This window comes from Papilio xuthus, unplaced genomic scaffold (genome assembly GCF_000836235.2).
Source record: "Papilio xuthus unplaced genomic scaffold, Pxut_1.1 DF826933.1, whole genome shotgun sequence".
NCBI classification, from domain to species: Eukaryota; Metazoa; Arthropoda; class Insecta; order Lepidoptera; family Papilionidae; genus Papilio; species Papilio xuthus.
Genome location: NW_013531716.1, coordinates 3702845 through 3722507, shown reverse-complemented (window position 1 = coordinate 3722507; position 19663 = coordinate 3702845). Strand labels below are relative to the sequence as shown.

Genomic DNA, 19663 nt, shown 5'->3' with positions numbered 1-19663 from the left:
TAAATAATCAATTGAGAACGGTGTACTGCGTTGGATTGATTTTTTCTACATGAATAATCTTTGCGGCTTTAATCTTTCTCTCTTTAATCCTATAAGTAAATCCGTAAATGGCTTTATTTCCTCTCGTACGGCTGGTTTAATCCGCCGGTTGCTACAGTTTGATGTCCTACAAATGGATTATAATGGATATAATCCATTCAGATTCCATTCATTCCACTGGATCAAAGTGCAGTAAATCCATGTGATAAGGTTTCCTGCTACAGCTTTGCAACTACAATTACGATGACCTAAACAATTTCATCACTTTTTAAGTACTGTGTAAATTCTTTATCTTACTTTTAACTGATGTTATAAATGCGAATGTTTAGATGGATGGGAACGGCTCAACGGATCTTGCTCAAATTTTGTATACATGTAGAACATAGGCTACTTCTTAAGTTTTTTTAATTCCACGCGGACGGAGTCGCGGGCGACAGCTAGTACCAAATAAATATGGTTGATGTACATTGAAAAGCAAATTCTATTATAGTAATGGTTAAATTGCCGAAATTGTAAATCTTGGTAAATCTATGGGTAGTATATAAATGATATTGTTTAGTATTTGTCAATCTTGAATATTTCTTTCTGTCAAAAGTCTTTAAAATTTTGGCCAAGCAATGTCAATTTACATTTTCTCTTAGATAAATTTTAATGTGTTAATGTTTGTAAATCAATTCGTGTTTCTCGTCTTCTTCACAATTCTCGAAAATTGTTTATCGCAAACAAATAGAACTGTATTCTACGAAGATTACTATCCTCGCGTTGTCAACGGCTGGCCGGCCAAGCTCGGGGATGTCCCGTATCAGGTATGCTTAACACCAAATTCTCCTCCTGTCATGGACATGCTTCTTGAAATACCAACTTTTACCTCTAAGAAACAAAATTTACCATACATCTAAATAGAATCCATAAATTGAAGGAAGTGATAGTAAGTTACTAATAACCAGCTTGAGAATTAATATTGGGGAAATTTACTGATATGTGTAATTCCTTGTTTATCATATTGTAACTAAATTTATTCTGATATAAGGTTGGATTCAAAGCGCTGTCCTCTCGAACAAGGCAAACGTATATGACGTTCTGCGGCGGAACAATAATAGCTCCTAACAAAGTGCTCTCTGCTGCACATTGCTTCGTCCCTGACATGAGCATGTGTGTTAAGATCTTCGTAAAAATTGGGTGCGTTTTAGTGTTCTTATTATTTTCATCTAACGTCAACATATCATATCTAATCTCTAATTTGCAATTTGCAAAAAAAGTGAAGGTTAAATGTGATGCTCCTGTCTTTCTTTCATTCGTAAGAATGACATTAATGCAGAAAAATAAAATATTATAATGTCGCGACTTTATTTGAATGATATAGATGATGTAATCATTAGTGGCATCTCATATTTACTATAGTATTGCTTATAGTTAGTACTTAATAATAATTATTACAAGCAAGTTTGAAGTCTTACAGTTTCTTTATAGGCGCGTAGATCAACAAAAATTGTACAACAAGTTCGCAGCGGCGGGCACTCTTAAAAATAGGGGCCAGAGACCCACTTCGGACAATACAGTTGAGGGCCAATGGAGAGGACTAAAGTATGCAATCTACCCGAAAACTTACCATTTCCCAAAAGACGACATTGCTCTTGTGGTATGCAATTTTATTTTGTAGCAATTATACTATAATATACCTCGGTTATCGATATCAAACGCCAAAAGACAGATCTTTATTAAAACTTAAGTGCAAAACATATTCTAGGAAAATAGTATGCATTAAGACAAATGATTGTCTGCGCAGGTGCAGTAAACGATAAATATATGTCAGGATTGTTCTTAGGAAATCTGTAATCTGTTCCTTTGTCTGAACGCTGATTGTTTATATATATCGGTACCTCATAGAGTATAATATATTACATAAAAATATAAATAAATCGGTGGTTACTTTTGTAATAGACCGTCAGAAAAGTTTTTAAGCAGTTCGAAAGGAAGTTTGCAATAGCGGAAAAATTTCCGCACTTATTATTCTGTATAAATTGGTTTTGTCTTTCCATTAAATACAAAGCTGTTATTCTTTTAATGCTAGTTAATTTTCAATAATTTGTAAGCTACAGTTTGTAATTTAAAATCAAGTAAGCTCTAATAACTAGTAAATAACATCAAATAATTATTATCTTTCTTAATCTTTATGATATGAAAATACGGCTAGATTTTTAGTTTAACGTATATAATATGAGCTTGTATAAGTTTGAATGTAAAAGTAATAATAAAAAAATAAAATCCTTTATATACTTCTTGACAGTACCTTTTAGAAGATTTCAAATACAACAGCAATGTGGGTCCTATACCCTACGCAAAGCAGTACGCGGACTACACAGGCAAGTGTCTGGTTTCTGGCTATGGTCAAATTGTAAGCGTCGGCAATGTGAGTACTCTTAAAGTGACTGTTTCTGAATTTATTGTGGTTATATACTTTTAACGACAAATTCCATCGTCATTACATTTGTATTGACGCATATTGTTGTCTCCATTTTAGTCAAGTATATTCCGTGCACATAACACAAAACGAAAATTCATTTTTTTACGCTGACAATAGCCGCGAGTTTTAAAACTAGACAAATTAGACAATAATGAATATTTAAAAAGTAAAAATATAAATACATCAATCACTAGAATAGCATTTTAATAATATTAAAGTGTCCGTGATATTCTCTTTCAGGCTAAGTCAGAAAAGTTACTTTTGGCACATCTGGAAATTGTCCCTAGGAGTATATGTAACCGTAAACATTATAGGAATATGCGCCATTTTGTCTGTACTTCTAGTGTGGTTACTGATGTTGGAAAGGCAAGTAGCAACTTTTAATCTTATTTATTTTTACTATTTTTAATCTCCCATTTGACAACCATACTGTTGCAAATAAGATCGACGGGTAAAAGTGTTGCTAAAGCCAAAGAGGAATGGTTGTTGAAATTGGATATAGAGAAACATTTAAAAGTGAATTCGGCTTTTGAATTGGCACGTCGTTCAAAAGCGTACTTTTGATCCCGACGCATCAACACAAATTTCCAGCACTATAAATATATTGGAATTTTAGGGTGATTCTGGTGGTCCATTAGTTTGCAAGGGAACCGGTGATCCCAATGAAAAGAACGCAGGAGTGTTGGTGGGAATCGTAAGCGGTCACCGATTGAGAGTGGGATCCTTTTTTACAAGAGTTTCATCTTTTTATAAATACATAGAAAGAAACAAATCCTGTTCAATCCATACAAGTATTTTACATTTTGTTCATGCTATAATTATACTGGCACAATCTTTATCACTTTGATTTTGTTTCATTTCATAAATACGATTAGAATTTTAAGAGAATCACTGGATTATTTAACGTTATTTTAAATCAATAAAAGTATCCAATGTAAATGTTAAATGATTTTTTTATTAATGTGCATTGTACATCAGTGCAAAGTGTAGTGCAGGCTGTACAAAGTTTCCAGATGTTTAGATATGGCGGTAAAAACTACAGTAAACCATCTTTATTAATTCAAATAACCAAACTCGCTTTATCTTAAAATATGTTTGTTGTAATTTATCACAGATGAATTTTAAGCCGAGCGTCTTATAAACATCCAGTTACTCTGTAAACATGACTACATTTTTCGGTACATACCAAAGTATAAGTACTAGAAACTGGACGGACAAATATTAACTCAAGCGAAGACATTTGTCGCCTCACTCTTGATTTTTAATTCTTAGTTGTAGGAAAATTAAACGATTTAAAATGCCTTGTCTCGACATATCCTAAGAATTGTTTATTTGTCTTCATTTCTAGTGTGAGCCTTGGCTCGATGATAACAGCAAATTTCTCTATTTTTAAACTGACTATAGACAATTTGCAGGAATCTTTCCTCTTTATTGTCTCTAATATCCTAGCTATTAAAGCAATTACTTTCTCAATTTAAAATCAACGTTAATCAGTCCTCAATTATGATTAGTTCACGGAGTAAGAACATCATACATACTATCGCAATTGTATAGTCTTTAGATTGGACTTTGTAAAGTATTAAATAGTAGAGAAAATGTCATAATTTGGTTAACAAAGATAACGTGTTAAAAATAAAAGAATCAAAACCAAGTATAATATATTTTTATACCTCTTAAAAAAAGCTTAGCACGGGGCTAAACTCAGTGTTGAAGGTATAAATAAACTCTAACTATAAGAAGATTAATTCAACCTAAAGTTAATATCCATCTATGCTTGTCTATGCTCATTTTTCCTCCATAATGGTACAATCGTGGGAGCTTATTGATATTGCCTCTATTATCTAAGACAGATCACTTCTGATATTGAATTTTCCACGTTAACAGATTTTACAATACGTGTACAATCACCATTGTCCTTAATACACCACGGTTATAATTTATGTTCTCCTGCTGTTATTATCCGTTTTATATTGAAAATATTCTATACCAGCGTTTATCTTCCCACATAGATATTAACACGTTCAGTGCCATCGACTTTACGTAAATCCAAAGAATGAAAAACGAATCACTGAAAGGGTTAAATCAAAATTGTAATACACACACACACTTTTATTTTCTAACTATGTATATTGTAAAGGAAAGGGGCCGGTGTCTGTCACACAGTTTATATGACAGGCTCCAACGCTCAACCTATCTGTGTAAATGTATGTGTGTATATATTTTAATACACCCTTAACTAAGAGTGGGCTTCGAGCCCCTCTGTGGGGACGTATAGTGAGCTGATGATGATGATGATACATTTTAATAATAAATAAATACTATTACATGTAAATATTTTACAGCGGTAGAGCACATCTGTTGCCAAATGGGCCGGTTCGACCGGTGAAATACCACGACCTCAAAGAACACAAACACGATGTATTCTGCGTTTCGGTTGATCAATAAGGCACCTGCAGACTGAGCTTTCAAGATATAAGGATAATGTGTGTTTGGGCATTTAACAGCAATCTATCTCAGCTTCCGATTCGTTCAATATTGTTTAGGATAAAGTTACACAATTAGTAACGTTTAGGTTCTATTCTACAATGCTGCCTTCCATGACGATGAATGTTCGTAATGAAAAAGTATATCCTTTAGAACAATACTAAGAAACCTAACAATTAAAACTAATATGAACGAGGAATGAACACATTGATGTTTAATGGTGGTGTTAAGGTGAGTTTCCACTGATGAAACCTGTACAAAAACATGTTATCTTTGTTTTTCCAAAGACAAATTTGAGGGATGATAACATGTGTTTCGCAGTGGAAACTCACAATAATATTGCATATCTTTCATCATTTAATTTTAATGTTTGTGTTATCCATACCTTAAAAAGACCTAGAAGGTATGAGCTGTGATAAAATTATTATACCATTTTCAGATTAACGGTAGGTTAATTATTTTTTTGTGTCAGTTCAGTAAAGTTACTTCATAGATACTTAAATATGGCTTAGACATATCAGTAACTATGCGAACAATTATGCCTTTAATTTCGACATTACTCAATTACAATTCCTGATGGACTCGATTAAAGTTGACTTCGACGCCTTCGATGATTCGGTGCCAAGCACGCACTCGGCCAGCCTGCCACTCCCATGCTTAGGGTAACCAACTTTATGAGAAAAATTTATAAACTGAGCGGTACCATCTGATAAGAATTAAAAGAACAACATAGCATAGAATAAGAAGTCCATAAAATCAACCACACCATCTTACATTCGGCGAATTCAGGCTTTTTAAACTCTGTTCGTGTAAATGTTACAAAAGTTATTTTAATTAACAAAAAAACGAATGAGAAACAGACAGGAATTCTATTTAAGCTGGCACACCAAACCATAGATTTCATGGAGACTCTTCTTAAGCAATATTGATATCATCGTCTGATTGTCTCTGAGACCAAAAGTTTTTGCACATATCTATACGGGAATGAAAACCAGGCAATGTAAGATCCTATCAAAACAAAAAAGAACAAACTGTCGTTTTAAACGCAAACCAACTCAAAAAACATAGTACCAAGACAAGTCAGTATTCCGTTTAAGATACACACAAGACGGGTTATGGTAACCTGTAGAGAAAAACGGGACTGTCCGGTAGTTCAGACAACAATTGGCCATCTTGCACACATTACTGCTAGCGTACGGTCCGTGGCCGCAGTCGGCACTCCGTCCTCAGCAGTTCATCATGAAGCACGTATCGACGCTCGTCGTTATAGCGCGTGAGTACACTTTCATATTGTTACGATGTAAACATAACCGGTGTGTTAAGGTTTAATGGAGCATGGTATACGGCCTATATATTTCGTATACGTACATTAGGTGATCATAGCACGAAACATTTTGTATTCTAAATCCATGTTGCGTGTTTGTGAGATATAATGCCGATTACAATTACGGAATTTTGAGTTTGCGATTTGTTTTAATAAGCTCATTTTAAAACAAATAAGATGGAAAGAGGGAAGGCTAAATCAGTATTTATAATTAAAAATAATAATAATTTGCTTTCTGTCTGCGTTTGCTGCCTATTTTGTTATGTTATTGTCGGAAATATAACTGTATCTAAAATCGAACACAGTTCTTTAGTGTAAAGTTTAAGCCGTCAAGGCTAGGCTAATAAAATACGTAATATATTAATGGAAGAAAATAAAAGTTTAAATTAAGGCCAATAGTAGGAGCAACTTATGCGTGCCGCAGGAAAACTACTTTTCACCAAAGCTCATTTGTAAATTTCGTAATATGTATTCGGTTCATCGAACGGCTGTCGGTCAAATAAATTCTATTGCGAAATTACAGTTACATCATTTCCTATAGTGTATTTATTCTTTTTATATAGTAATGTATTATTACCCAAAGAAAAAGTAAGAATAGAAATAAACTATGGTCGACGGTTCAGGAAATGGCGGTTTATTATTATTTCTAACAATTACTCTATGACAATTTCTTCTCAGACCTTGTTTGGTCATATGTATCTTAATAAATTAAGCCTAAGACTTTATCTCTAATTGAGAGTGAAAAATTATCTTAGGATGCTCTAACTACGATATTTCGATTTCGTTTTGAATTGCATAATATTCGCGATTAAATTCTTGTAGTATCATTCACCTCAATTGTTGCTATCAAGTCTCCAAGGTATGTAGAGATGTAGAGGTTTGGGCCGTGGTTATAAAATTCTAAATGCAACTACTGTCCTACGCAAGTCACAGTTGCCAATGGAATGTGAAACGTGTCATTAACTGCTTTACTAAATATGGACACTGTGTACATTATCGTACACATTACTCGTATCTAGATGCGTACAGTAGATATTGCGTATGCGCTAGTCTTTATCGATCGGATTAAAACCTCCTTGCTGGTAAACTTCCATGTATAACATGGAATTAGTGGGCAAATTTATAACCCATTATCATGGTATCTTAGAAAAAATTAAGTTACCTACTACCCAATAACAACCAACCTACTAATAGAATCATTGATAAACAAAAATACATTGTCCTCGTCGTCTTCAATTAGGTCACCAAATATAATAAAAATGTTGTCGAACAAAATTTTACATCAAATGGTTTCTTCCCAGCAACTATCAGTACCTTACTCATCAGACTAAGCGCAGAAAGTACCATTTACTATAAAAAAAAGTAAAAATACTTTTATATGATACCAGGTGAGCACGCGGAATTTCCATGAAGGCCTTTTATAAAACAACAGATACTGGCTTTTACAATATTAGTCACAGTTTTAGGCCCTACGCTCGCCAAATATGAGCTATGACCTAAGTTAAATACATTTAGAATGTTCCATAAATTACTTCCTTTTCACATACTTGTAAAATTGAGAATATTCGTTTTATTTTTAGCGAGAGTTTAATCAATGAAACGAAAATATTACCTCTATATTGACGAAGGGACTTGACCTTAGGGGAGACCGATTGCAAAAAGAGGACCTTGAAAACGGGTTTCTTTTCTGCCGCAACATGTGATGGAGCTCGCTACAATAAGAATGAAATAAACAAACAAACATTGTAAACCCAACGTATAAGATTCAAAGATTGTAAAAATCGTCAATTATTTCGTTCATAAACTAGCAACTACTAGATGTCTACCGACATAGTACTGAAAGATTGTGTCTTTCTTGTTGCAATTTATAGATTACTTGCTGGCGCCCGCAACTCCGTCTAAGCAGAATTTAAAAAAAACTCAATAAGTAGATTATGTGTTCTTCCAGACTATGTTCTACATATATGCCAATTTTTAGTAGGATCCGTTCAACCGTTCTGGAGATACCTTCAAACAAACATCCATACATCCAAACATTCGCATTTATAATATTAGTAAGATAACACCTACGTTCAATAAATATTATGTGTATAATCATTGAAACTCACGGTTTTCTATTTCTTGCAGTGTTACAACTATGCCGAGCTGAAATATCGAATTCATTACCAAAATGGTACGAGGCCAATCTCATAAACGAATCCAGTTACCAACCGAAACCAATAACGGAAATATTTACGACCCCTAAAACGTTATCATCTCATCCCATCGTAGTTGCAACCTCACCTACAACTTCCGAAACCGAAAAGGATCTTTCAACCTTATCTTCGACATCGTCAAGTCAGGCCTCTGTGGAGGAATCGACTACAGAAGATACCACGAGGAGAGTTTTGCCCATAGACAGAAATGCTTCAATATTACCTAGGCCTCAAGATGAAAGAGAACAGAGAGTGATATACCAGCCTCAACCACGACCAATTCAAGTTATATCTGCGCAAAGTCTTCCAGAACGCCCTATGCCTCAATTACAATCATTTCCTCAATTTCAAGCATCGCCCCAGCAACAGCCATCAACCAGGCAACCGAATTACTTCCTTATATACCAGCAAGCTCCGTTATCTATTCAACAATATCCCGAATCCGCTTCCCAATTTAGACCAAGTACTCAACCGGAATCAACTCAACGAAGCAGCCGAGAACCTATAACACAGAGAACAACTCAAGAAATCACTGCCGCGTCGATTACAACTCAATCAACGACAACTACAACGGATACTGCAACAAGAAGACCGCATCCGGATGTCATGTCTGCGGTACAAATGAGCTCATCCACTATTAGACCGATCAAACGTGAGGAGCAGATCTTCGTCACTTCATCCCCTATACTATTCGGTGGGCCATGGCAAAACCCAAGTACTTTACTGGGTCCAGCCTATTACAGCCCTTCGATATTTTCGAGTTCTACAGCTGGCCCTAGCGTGACTTCCACTGGAAACCCTTATGCAAGCAGTGTAAGCATAATTCCAACAACAAATGCAACTAGTGCAGTCCCATCCACACAACGCGTCAATAAAACCCCAGCTTTAACAATACGTGTAAGCGCACCGAGAGGGTCGATCACAAATATTAAGATTAATCCGTCGACTACGACTAGAAGGCCGTCATCACGTAGACCCCAGAGCCGGAAAGGACACAACTACAGCGTCTGTGTCAACTCATGCAAAGGAAAGAAGGAACCTATTTGTGGAGCCCCCTTAAATATGGTCCCGATAAACCCAGATAAGCTCAAAGGTTTTCCTTCGATTTGTCACTTAGCGTGTCATAACTCGTTCCGAAAAAATCGTAAGTATGATTAACAATTACATTAGGATATAGATACAAAGAAAAAATGTGGACTGTATTTAAATATTTTTGTTGCGGCGCATAAATCACGATGATAATCACGTTACGTTCTAAATATCACAGAGCGTAAGCCTAAATAACATATTGTTCATTGTAAAATAGCTTTATTCTATATTTAAACCATCAAGTGTTCTTTTGTATACACAAGAATCCGGAATCCCATTGTTTGTATAATAATGCTGTCTGTCACCGCGTTATTACATAATACCTTAACACCTAATAATACGACGGATGGATTTCTACAAGTTCTTGTTGCATTCTAAAGAAAAAGTGTTTTGTTAATTGAATAGATTTCAACTCCATTAAGATACTGATAACCTTAAGAACATTTGTAATTGGTATTCTCCTAAATTAGATTAAAAATCATCAACAATTTTCAAAAAAATAATCACTTTTGCCGAACACCTTTTTTCCTTACTTTCATTACACTTTTTTCTTTGCGTCTAAATATACATTTTACTCAAGATATTATTCTTTGTAATTTCCAGAGCCTTATGAGAAGATCATGGACGGTCGGTGCAGCAAGTTGAGAACGCGCATTCGTACCGTCGACAAAAGCAAAATAAGAAGAGATGAACTAAACAAATCGCAATACACTGTACTCAGTAACAATCAAGAAACTGTTGTTCAAATAATACCCAATGAGAGAAGTGCTTAAAATATATCCAAGTAAGTCTTTCAAGTATCAAGATAAACTGATACAGTTTTTTGCTGATGGTACTTTAGGAAAACTGTAAGTTGCCAAATTAGTATCTTCTTGTTTTATATAAGAAGTTATCATAACACTGCCTTACATTTTCAGTTCTTAAGTGCTATGTAAATATAAAGCCGCCTGTTTATTGAACCAAAAATACGTTACAAACTTGATACTTTTTAGTGGAACGCAAAAAGTTTTTAATACTCTTATGATTGTAACAACTCGTTTATTACATCGTGTACATAATATGAAAAAAGTAGTTATTGTGTAACATTTTTTAATATACGTTGTGCTATTTTTTTTGTATTTTTCTTTTTAATGATGTGCTGATATACGAATGCATAATTTCAAAGAGTGTGCGTTTGTTTTATATTATGTTTACATTATTATTGATTTTATCACGTTTTATGATTTGACAACCCTGATTATCTCACGTACTGAATAGAATTTAACAATTATTTGCACAACGATTTAAAAAATTTCTCATTTGTAGTTCTTATAGTTTTATACTTAATTTAAAAAAAATAATACACAATCTAAAGGAACATTGGATGACATTATCAAATGAAAGAGACATACATGTACAGTCGGCTTCATTCTCGGTATTCCACATAAGCCTCTGTTTAATATTTTGTGTAAATTAAAAAATACTTACAATACTTACAAATAAGAAGCCACTTTTGAATGTTATTGTACGAAATATTACGTAATGTTGCAACAATAGCATATTTGATAATTCATAAGGGACGGAGGTTACTTTCGTTGTAAGGTGCAAGCGATTTTCTGTAACTGATATACCGCGAAAGAAGGCGACTGTACAAAAGTTAAATTACCTAAGACTTTGCAATTGATCTCTCCTCAGATTTTACTCTCTTTAACTTACGTATAAGTCGATAACTGAATTTTAACTTGATTATAATCGTCATTGTATTTTTGTTTTTTTAATATACTCAAATTTAATTAAATTTGCATATTATATAATATACTAATTAAGAGAGAAATAGCAGACTGAAGAAATTTACTATCAACAGTTTTTTTCCATGTAATGCGAAGATCTTATTACCTTTTAAGTCTAGCCAACTATATTTTGATATTATAACACGTTTCAATATTAATATAAATACTCCAAATTTATCAGTAAACGACCCAATGTCACAGCTACCTATTGTTAGGAAGAAAATCCAATACTGTGCCGGTGTACTGGCGCAACACTAGCCTTACAAAAATGTCAACGTATATGTCCCCTCACTAATCATTCTGACACTTGATTTTGTAACGAAAGCGCGCCATTCGCGCCAAATGATTCTAACTAATAATGTCTAAAACCATAAATACCAAATTCATCATCGATAAATTTTTGTTCGGTATAATTTAACATTCCTTATTGAATTGTTAATCCTAGTTAATTTTAAAACATGTTTATGTATTATTGTTTGTGTTAAAATAAGTCTTAAAAGTTTGGGTGAATTAGTAGTTATTTTAACCTGACATTTTAATACGTTTTTTTTTACATTGTTTTCCATATTTTTTTATTAATAATTTATATTATTTGTGTTGAACTCATAATGTTGTAAGTTTTTTTTTATAGGATCGAAAGTTTTTAAGGTACATTCTTTTCAAGTTAGTGTTTCAATTAATTTTACTATATTAAAGTTTGTCTAATAATAATCGAAACAATTCCGTCCATGACAATTAGTAACATAAGTTATTTTTAAACATATTTTTAAATATATTGTATTACATTTATTTTACAAAATAGTGTGTCGTCATAGAGTGTAGAGTGATAACTGTAAATATAAATAAAAATTCTATTAATTACATTAAATGTTTTATTTAATAGTAAAATAATTGCATATTTACCTAAGAAGAATACAATTACAATAGAAGTTGCCACCAAGTTCACTTTTATGTTAATTGAAATAATACAGCTGGTTTGTGGTATTTTGTACTTCATTTTGTCTGATAAGTATCCCAGACCCATGTTTTTTTTCCAACGATATTGATTATCAAGCAAAAATATTTGTTCTTTTTTTCTTTTGACAAAAAATTATACGAAAAATTAAAATTCGTGTAGTACGTTTTTACGTGTAGTGTGTTTTTAGTAAGTATCAAGTGGTTTTATTTTTCTTTATATGACATTCATATTTAGATGTACAGGTATCGACAGATCCTGAGTTGTCCAAAAACTCAATGGAAACAGTTGGTAGCGTTATATTTGGCTCGTTCACGTACCGACACGTGTTGCCGGTCCAAAAGTCTGACATCGACTGACGTCCCCTCTCTCCAGCATGTTCTTATGGCGTGTACGCTCGAGACAAACAACACTACGTTTATGCATACACTACACAGTTGGACGTAAATTAAAAAAAAATTATAAAAATACATTTTATTACAAGTAGAGATCGCCATTTAATATCATTTCAAATATATGTTCTAACAAATCAAAACAATTATGCTAAATGTGTTATAGGAATTAAATTATTTTGGATGTTTTGTATGAATGTTGGCAGTGGAAACCCACGGTCGACTTTTGACGTGTATCATTGTAACATGTTTTTATTCAAACAAGAAACTATCACAACAGTTTAGAAAATGATGTCAAACAGAAAAAAATCTGGCATGAGAACTGTCTAATTAAAGACCTCTCCTTACTATCTATGCAATTTTAACATTTCAAAATGTAAACATATTTGGCCAATGATGTGCTTCGTTCGTCCAACATTAAAATTGGCATATTGGTGACATTTGATCATTCCAAATCAATCAGACTTCTCATCTAGAATCTCTGTTGGAAGTTGGCCTGCTGTTGTGAATTGGCGCCTTGTTGTTGTGCTCCAAACATCATCTGCTGTTGTTGGTGGAACTCTTGTTGGCCGTTACCTTGATTTGATTGACCTTGATTTGGACCTGAAAAGATGGTAGTTAGATCGATAAGTACATGTAAAATTTTACAATTTTGTTCACTATTAGTTCAAATAAAAATCAAAGGTACAGTCACGTACAGTCAGCATCATATAGATCGTAACATACAAGATATGCAAATATATAGGTACAATTTTTTTTTATAATTTTCGCTGTCGGGTAGAAAGAAATTTACATTACATGCCTATAGCATCGCTTTATCTCCTTCATTTTTGTTTGAAATAGAAAAGTACTTTAACGGTCAAACTCATTAGTCCAAGGCAATATCAAAAAGTACCTAATAACTACGGCAATAGAGTTTAATTACATGTGCTTCGACATTAAAATTAAAAAGCTTAAATATAAAAAAAAAATAGTAATATAAAAAAAAATTAAAATAGAAAATAGCAACGGTCTTCTCTGTTTACATACGATAGTTATTTGTAAAACGTGGCCGTGAATCAGAGATACAGATTCATTGCTGTGCTCGTCCGACTAAGTTGTTCACTACAATGTCACATCGAAATACATGTGCAAGCGACAAATTAATTCCGGTCTATTGAAGAAGCAGGAACTATTACAATGATAAAATAAACTTGACATAACTACGAGGGTAGTATATCCACGACATACAGCATTTTTAAGACTGTCTTCGACCTATGGTTGACAAATAGTATGTAGATGGATAAAAGCATTCGGCGATGTTAATCTCGGTCAACCTGTGTGTATTCATAACTTCAATAACATAGGTGCAGTCAGCTCCAATGAAGTGTAAGTACTATCGCACGAACAGCGGTGGATGTATAGACTATATAAAGCGACGAATGGCAATCACGAGGTCAGTCGATGTGAGACCTTTGTGCCGGCAACTCGTGTCGGTACTTGAACGAGCCGAATGTAGCTCAACGTGTGAAGGAGAAGAAGAAGAAGAAGAAGAAGAAGAAGAAGAAGAAGAAGAAGAAGAAGAAGAAGAAGAAGAAGAAGAAGAAGAAGAAGAAGAAGAAGAAGAAGAAGAAGAACCTAAACTGTTGGTTACCACTGTTACCACTGCGTACGGGACTCAAATGTTTGTCGCTTTTTAGATGACACACCGCGAACGAAGGTGACTGTACAAGCAAACAATTTACCTGGCATTCGCATTCTCTTAGCATTGTTGGCTCCATGGTCATGACTGTTGGCTTGCACTTGATTTTGCTGGGTCTGAAACAAAAGACACTTCTAGGTAACAGAATTTAAAACATAAAATTCTCATTCTTACATTGTTTTACTAGGGATGACAATGTATTAAAAAAAAAATTGTCAATGCAAACCTATGGTTAACTATTATTTGTACAGTTGCGTAACAATATGTAGTGTAAACTTACATTAGGGTTCTGCTGTTGTTGCTGATTCTGACGAGCCTTGGACTCACTCTTGTCCTCCTGGTCATCGTCCGTCAGGAACTCTCTCTTGGGATATGGAATAGGGCATCCTGCAAAAACATCCTGTAAACATACAAAATATATTCAATTCAACAATATAACTCACATCCCCTACACAGAGGGGTAGGCAGAGACCATGAACTGCTATTTTTATCCAGACACACCTCTCTCGCTTCTTCTATATACATACATACATATTTAATAGATTTTTTTCAAACTTTACTGTGAGTTTCCACTGCTGAAACATGAACAAAAGTTTATAAAAATTCAGTCTCAGTGTCTTTAACAACCAAGGGTATAATGAATAGTAATGAGTTTTGAGGCAGTGAAGACGTAATCATTGTATTTAACAAATTAAATACGCAAAAAAAATCGTCAATTTTTCTTTTCTTTTTTTAATGTTCTTATGTTTAATTTTTTTATCCCCGGTATGAAATATTATATATTATATTATAATACACACATAAATAAATAGGTTTAATAAAATGTTCTATTTATTTTCACTTACCTGTGTAGGTAATGGATCTTCAGTGAAATACGGGTCTTGCATCGCCTGTTCCGATGTGATTCTTCTATTAGGATCCATTAAGAGTAATCTTTGTAGTAAACTAAATGCTTTACTGTCCGGTTTGATTTTATGTCTGTCCATGTATTTACTTAATGAACAATTCTGGTAACTGAAAATGAATAAGTGTAACTCATTTATATTGCATTCTTTTTTCATTGTATAAAGCCTTTTGTACACAAGATAACTTAAGTCTTCAGAACCTGGGGATTTTAGTCGCTAAGAGATATATGCAATGCAGTCATAGAAGTTCGTAGACAGTGCGCGATTTTTCTATGTGTCATTGCTAATGACACATAGAAAAATTATTATTAATTATTAATTAATTTATTATATAAATTCAACTGTACTTACACACATGCACTCATATACACACACGCTCATACACACACACACATTCATACAATCAAGAGACCTATACTGCACAAACATTAAGTTACACAAATGTATTTTTCTGTTATTTTCCATAATTTCTGCTCATTTTTACCTTTTTAATTTAGTAATTAATAATTAGTTTATTGTCATTTTATTTTTACTTTTTAGTTAACTCTCTGTATTTTGTTTTGTTTGTTAAAAATAATTATTTGTTTTTATATAATATATAGTTTAAGAAGGTACCATTGATACTGTTTATGTGACACGGAAGAGCGGGACTTCCAATCACAAGCCCGTTATGGTTGCTTAAATGGAAGTCCCGGCACAAATGTTAGTATGTACCATTTTTGTTAAAGTAATAAATCATTTTTCATTTTTTTTAATGACTTTCGCTCGTAACCTGTTTGTCCAAATTGTGGTAAGAAAAATTCCTGCAATTTTCAACATTTCCCACAACAATCTTGACAATTAGTTTGGGACTTTGGCGACTAAACATCAAATGTTGTCACCTCCCTGTGTATGAAACTTTATGACTTTCTATTATGTAAATCACTCAGCAACAAAAAAGGCTGGGTAGAGACCAGAGAAAAAAGAAAAATTAAGCCTAAACTTAATCCATACTTAAAATAATATTTACTTTGATCTTTTAAAGTCCTTTACTAAAGTAGCGTGTTCCGGCATCTTTCTAATATCCTCCCAGTCTTTTTCCTGTGGGAAACCCATTACATTGAATATCCTATCTAATTGATCATGATGATATGGGTTGCTTGTCTTTATGTCTTCTTGACGACAATGGAAAATGGGTTCTGATGTCAATAGCTCTGCAAATATACACCCTATTGCCCATATATCTGAAAAATATATCAATTTATACTTTCTTAATTTTAACACTTATTACTATACGAGCTGTTGCCCACAACTCCGTCTGCATGGGGTTAAAAACAAACATAATTAGTAGCCTATGTGTTCTTGACTATGTACTAAATGTATGCCAAATTTCATTAAGATCCGGCTGTTCTGGAGATATCCATCCGTCTACACATTTGCATATGTAATATTAGTAAGATATTTTATTTATGTCTTAATATGAGGGTATTTGTATGTATTTGTGGTTACAGGTGGCTTGTCAGCAAAGCTATTGAATGAAAAATCTAGTTCTGTACGTGTTGGAATGTATCACATAGTAATAAGTTAGATATTTTCATTACTAAATCTAGTTTTATTTAGATGGCAAATACCCTTATATTGTAGAGTGATTAATATTATTGAATATAATGTACATAAATTATCTTACCAATAGCTTTTGTATAATGCCTAGCACCTAATAATAATTCCGGTGCTCTATACCAAAATGTCACTACAACAGGATCTAAGTCCGCTAATGGTTTTAAAGGAGCATTAAATAATCTTGCAAAGCCCATGTCTGCTATTTTAACTCTTCCTCTTTCAGGTCCTTCTCCCATAACAAGAATATTGGCCGGTTTCTGAAAAGACTCATGTATAATTAATAGTGTATGTGTGTGTGCTATGAGTATAATTTACCACACTCAGATGTGAACAATCAACTCTAAGTCAGCTTAAAAGTTGAGGTAACTTGAATCATTGAGCTGTAGCTCAACAACTAAATTGACAACATAGCTCAATGCAATTTACCTATAATTTTGTGAGCTGTGAGCCAGCTGATGAGTTGCAGTGACTTATCATTATACTTTAATATATGGATATCAATCATTTACATAATTTTGAAACATCTTACCAAATCTCTGTGTAGAACCCAATTTGAGTGTAAATAATGAATCCCATCCAAAATTTGATATAATAAACTTTTCACCATTCCCTTTGGAACCATAACAGATTTTTTATTTGCTTTGGCTGCTCTGTGGAACTTTATAATGTGCCATAAATCATGTTCGGCATAATCAAATAACAGCCATACTTTTCGGTCCGTATGAGAAAGAAAAACTCGAATTAGGTTTATAACATTTGAATGCTTTAATTCTCTCAGCAACTGAAAAATATTTACAATAAATAGAGTTATTTTAATAAAACAATAGATAAAGTATAACATTTTAATAGCAAAGTGTTTTTATAATAGTTTAAAACGTACTTACAGCTATTTCTCTACAAGCGGACATGGAAAGTCCTGTTCCTTCTATTTGTTTCAATGCGTAGTCTTTAGTATCCGATCCATCTTTTCGCCGAGCTTTATATACATGTCCGTATGTCCCTCTTCCAACTTTACATCCCTCAAAATCAAAGAGGTCTTCAACTTTGGAACGCTCGTTTTGTGTTTTTATTTTAAAGTCATAGTCCATCATTACCGGCGCCATAGTTTTATTATTTTGAAAATTATCAGCCATTTTTACGGAATATAGAGTAGAAAACTATGTTCATTGAATAGAATTTTCGTTTTATTTACTCATTGTATATTCATATAATCGGTTTATGTTAGTATCATAATTAAAACTCAAACTTGGATACGCGTGTCCAAGAGACATGAGTTAATTATATTGTATTTTAATGTTTTCTTATTTCTCACACTTACAGCAGTACAATTTTTTATATATTAGCATAGTACTAATATATAAAAAGTAGAAAAGAAAAATTATTCTTTTTCTTTTAAGGATTTAAGCGACAAGACAGAAGAACGGTGAACGGTGAACGGTGATAGGGTGACAGTGACACAATTTTTTTTTTTAATTTCATGACCTGGTAACATAAACCTTTAGGTCAACAGTGACACAAGTTTTTTTTGACATCATTTAGTACAAACACTTTGTGCCATTTACAACCGGCATTGTATCTGCGACATGATTCGTAAATATAAAATATTATTAGCTCTTCGGGGCTTTTTGATACCTATTGAGAGGATCACTCTTATCTATTTGGCTTGTTACAACATTTTTGTATTATTGTTAAATACGCTCAATATATTTTTAGTTATTTTTCCTTTGATCCAACCATTCTATATTTTACTCCTTACGTTCACTGTAGAATGTACTGATGAATTATTGAAACGTTTAACAATTTTAATAAAAAAATTAGTTCTGGAGAAGGATTTCTTCGCAGTATTCATAATTATAAACGTTTTCCCATTGCTGTGTATTATATAGTCTTTGCTATTTGTTTTGAATTGTCATTGTCACTTATTGTCAAAATAGCATTTCCTTTTCGTTGTTCCAGAGATAATGTGTATTTTGTTCTCTCCGACCGCTACGTGAAATTTTAAGTTTTTACCGAACAAATGTGATTATAAATGTGTGTGTTTTAGTTTTTTTTTATTAATATATATTTAAAATGGAAGATTCACTCAGCGATCAGGAAGGCGTATACCACGACGTTACTGAGACATTATATCAGACTTTTGGACAAGTGCTGACCAGAGATGTAATATGTGCCATAGTTGAAGGTTGCAACGGAGACAGTAAGTAAAAAAGACTCGGTTTTGCGAATTTTGCAACATTTTATATCAAACGCCTTATGATTGTGTATGTATAACTATCAAGGGATAACTACGCGCCATTTTTATCTGGGGGTCGGAGAGTAGTTATTGATCGGTTCTGCTGCGCTGTTTGTACTGCGTCGATAAGCTATATCCAATATATATATGTATGTACCTATCGTATTTGAAGGACAAAGGAAATTTGCGCCTCAGGTAGTCAGTACATTAAAATGTATTCAATTGGAGTGTTAACTATATTAATGTTTTGAAATTGATGGATTTAGTTAATATAAGCATAAAAATAATAAATTAATCAATCAATAGCCCAATAGTTAAGGGTGTGAACAATCAATCAGGCAATTGTGAATTTTTGTATCCAATTTAAAAAGCAAAAGAATGTAGATTTTGCCTCTAGTACTTTAAATTCATCAAAGTTAAGTGCATTGTGTGGTATTGTTTCCAATTAACCATGACCTCTAAGGTAAAGTATGTAGTTGTTTGAATGGTACTTTCAATAAATCTGGCAGTATTCCACTTTAAAAGCCACAGTGG

At 33.2% G+C, this 19663-nt stretch overlaps 4 protein-coding genes across 5 annotated transcripts in view; 3 read left to right on the top strand and 1 right to left on the bottom strand.

Moving 5' to 3' along the window:
* Nucleotides 1–641: 641 nt before the first annotated feature.
* On the top strand, nucleotides 642–3396 carry LOC106122025 (chymotrypsin-1). Its single transcript, XM_013317872.1, has 6 exons — nucleotides 642–845; nucleotides 1070–1218; nucleotides 1510–1678; nucleotides 2327–2449; nucleotides 2744–2869; nucleotides 3120–3396. Exons 1-6 carry the CDS (start codon nucleotides 699–701, stop codon nucleotides 3348–3350), a joined length of 945 nt encoding a protein of 314 aa, XP_013173326.1. The 5' UTR covers nucleotides 642–698; the 3' UTR covers nucleotides 3351–3396.
* Nucleotides 3397–6174: 2778 nt separating this feature from the next.
* On the top strand, nucleotides 6175–12176 carry LOC106122248 (mucin-2). Its single transcript, XM_013318171.1, has 3 exons — nucleotides 6175–6260; nucleotides 8439–9650; nucleotides 10199–12176. The coding sequence occupies exons 1-3, from the start codon at nucleotides 6227–6229 to the stop codon at nucleotides 10366–10368; spliced, it is 1416 nt and encodes a 471-aa protein (XP_013173625.1). The 5' UTR covers nucleotides 6175–6226; the 3' UTR covers nucleotides 10369–12176.
* Nucleotides 12177–12855: 679 nt separating this feature from the next.
* On the bottom strand, nucleotides 12856–18245 carry Cdk8 (cyclin-dependent kinase 8). The gene is made up of 8 exons (XM_013317717.1): nucleotides 17781–18245; nucleotides 17426–17677; nucleotides 16964–17153; nucleotides 16307–16520; nucleotides 15238–15406; nucleotides 14673–14792; nucleotides 14436–14508; nucleotides 12856–13314 (listed from the first exon to the last, which is right to left on the bottom strand). The coding sequence occupies exons 1-8, from the start codon at nucleotides 18027–18029 to the stop codon at nucleotides 13184–13186; spliced, it is 1398 nt and encodes a 465-aa protein (XP_013173171.1). The 5' UTR covers nucleotides 18030–18245; the 3' UTR covers nucleotides 12856–13183.
* Nucleotides 18246–18827: 582 nt separating this feature from the next.
* The window catches only part of LOC106122094 (uncharacterized), an 8622-nt gene continuing 7786 nt past the window's right edge, over nucleotides 18828–19663 (top strand). The window contains exon 1 of one of the 2 annotated variants that reach the window (XM_013317954.1): nucleotides 18828–19093. In XM_013317954.1, coding sequence (XP_013173408.1) covers nucleotides 18967–19093 — 127 coding nt within the window. In that variant the 5' untranslated portion in view covers nucleotides 18828–18966. Of the gene's footprint in view, nucleotides 19094–19274; nucleotides 19593–19663 lie in introns of those variants that run through there. The other variant, XM_013317955.1, reaches the window with a different exon arrangement.

What these genes read in the sequence shown, in the direction of transcription:
- LOC106122025 (XM_013317872.1), top strand. Translation starts at nt 699, where the DNA reads ATGTTTGTAAATCAATTCGTGTTTCTCGTCTTCTTCACAATTCTCGAA. An exon ending in AAGATCTTCGTAAAAATTGG is followed by an intron (nt 1,219 to 1,509) that starts GTGCGTTTTAGT and finishes GTTTCTTTATAG; the next exon opens with GCGCGTAGATCAACAAAAAT. An exon ending in TGGTTACTGATGTTGGAAAG is followed by an intron (nt 2,870 to 3,119) that starts GCAAGTAGCAAC and finishes TTGGAATTTTAG; the next exon opens with GGTGATTCTGGTGGTCCATT.
- LOC106122248 (XM_013318171.1), top strand. Translation starts at nt 6,227, where the DNA reads ATGAAGCACGTATCGACGCTCGTCGTTATAGCGC. An exon ending in GACGCTCGTCGTTATAGCGC is followed by an intron (nt 6,261 to 8,438) that starts GTGAGTACACTT and finishes TATTTCTTGCAG; the next exon opens with TGTTACAACTATGCCGAGCT. An exon ending in TAACTCGTTCCGAAAAAATC is followed by an intron (nt 9,651 to 10,198) that starts GTAAGTATGATT and finishes TGTAATTTCCAG; the next exon opens with AGCCTTATGAGAAGATCATG.
- Cdk8 (XM_013317717.1), bottom strand. Translation starts at nt 18,029, where the DNA reads ATGGCTGATAATTTTCAAAATAATAAAACTATGGCGCCGGTAATGATG. An exon ending in GCATTATACAAAAGCTATTG is followed by an intron (nt 16,521 to 16,963) that starts GTAAGATAATTT and finishes TATATTTTTCAG; the next exon opens with ATATATGGGCAATAGGGTGT. An exon ending in AAGGACTTTAAAAGATCAAA is followed by an intron (nt 15,407 to 16,306) that starts GTAAATATTATT and finishes ATTCATTTTCAG; the next exon opens with TTACCAGAATTGTTCATTAA.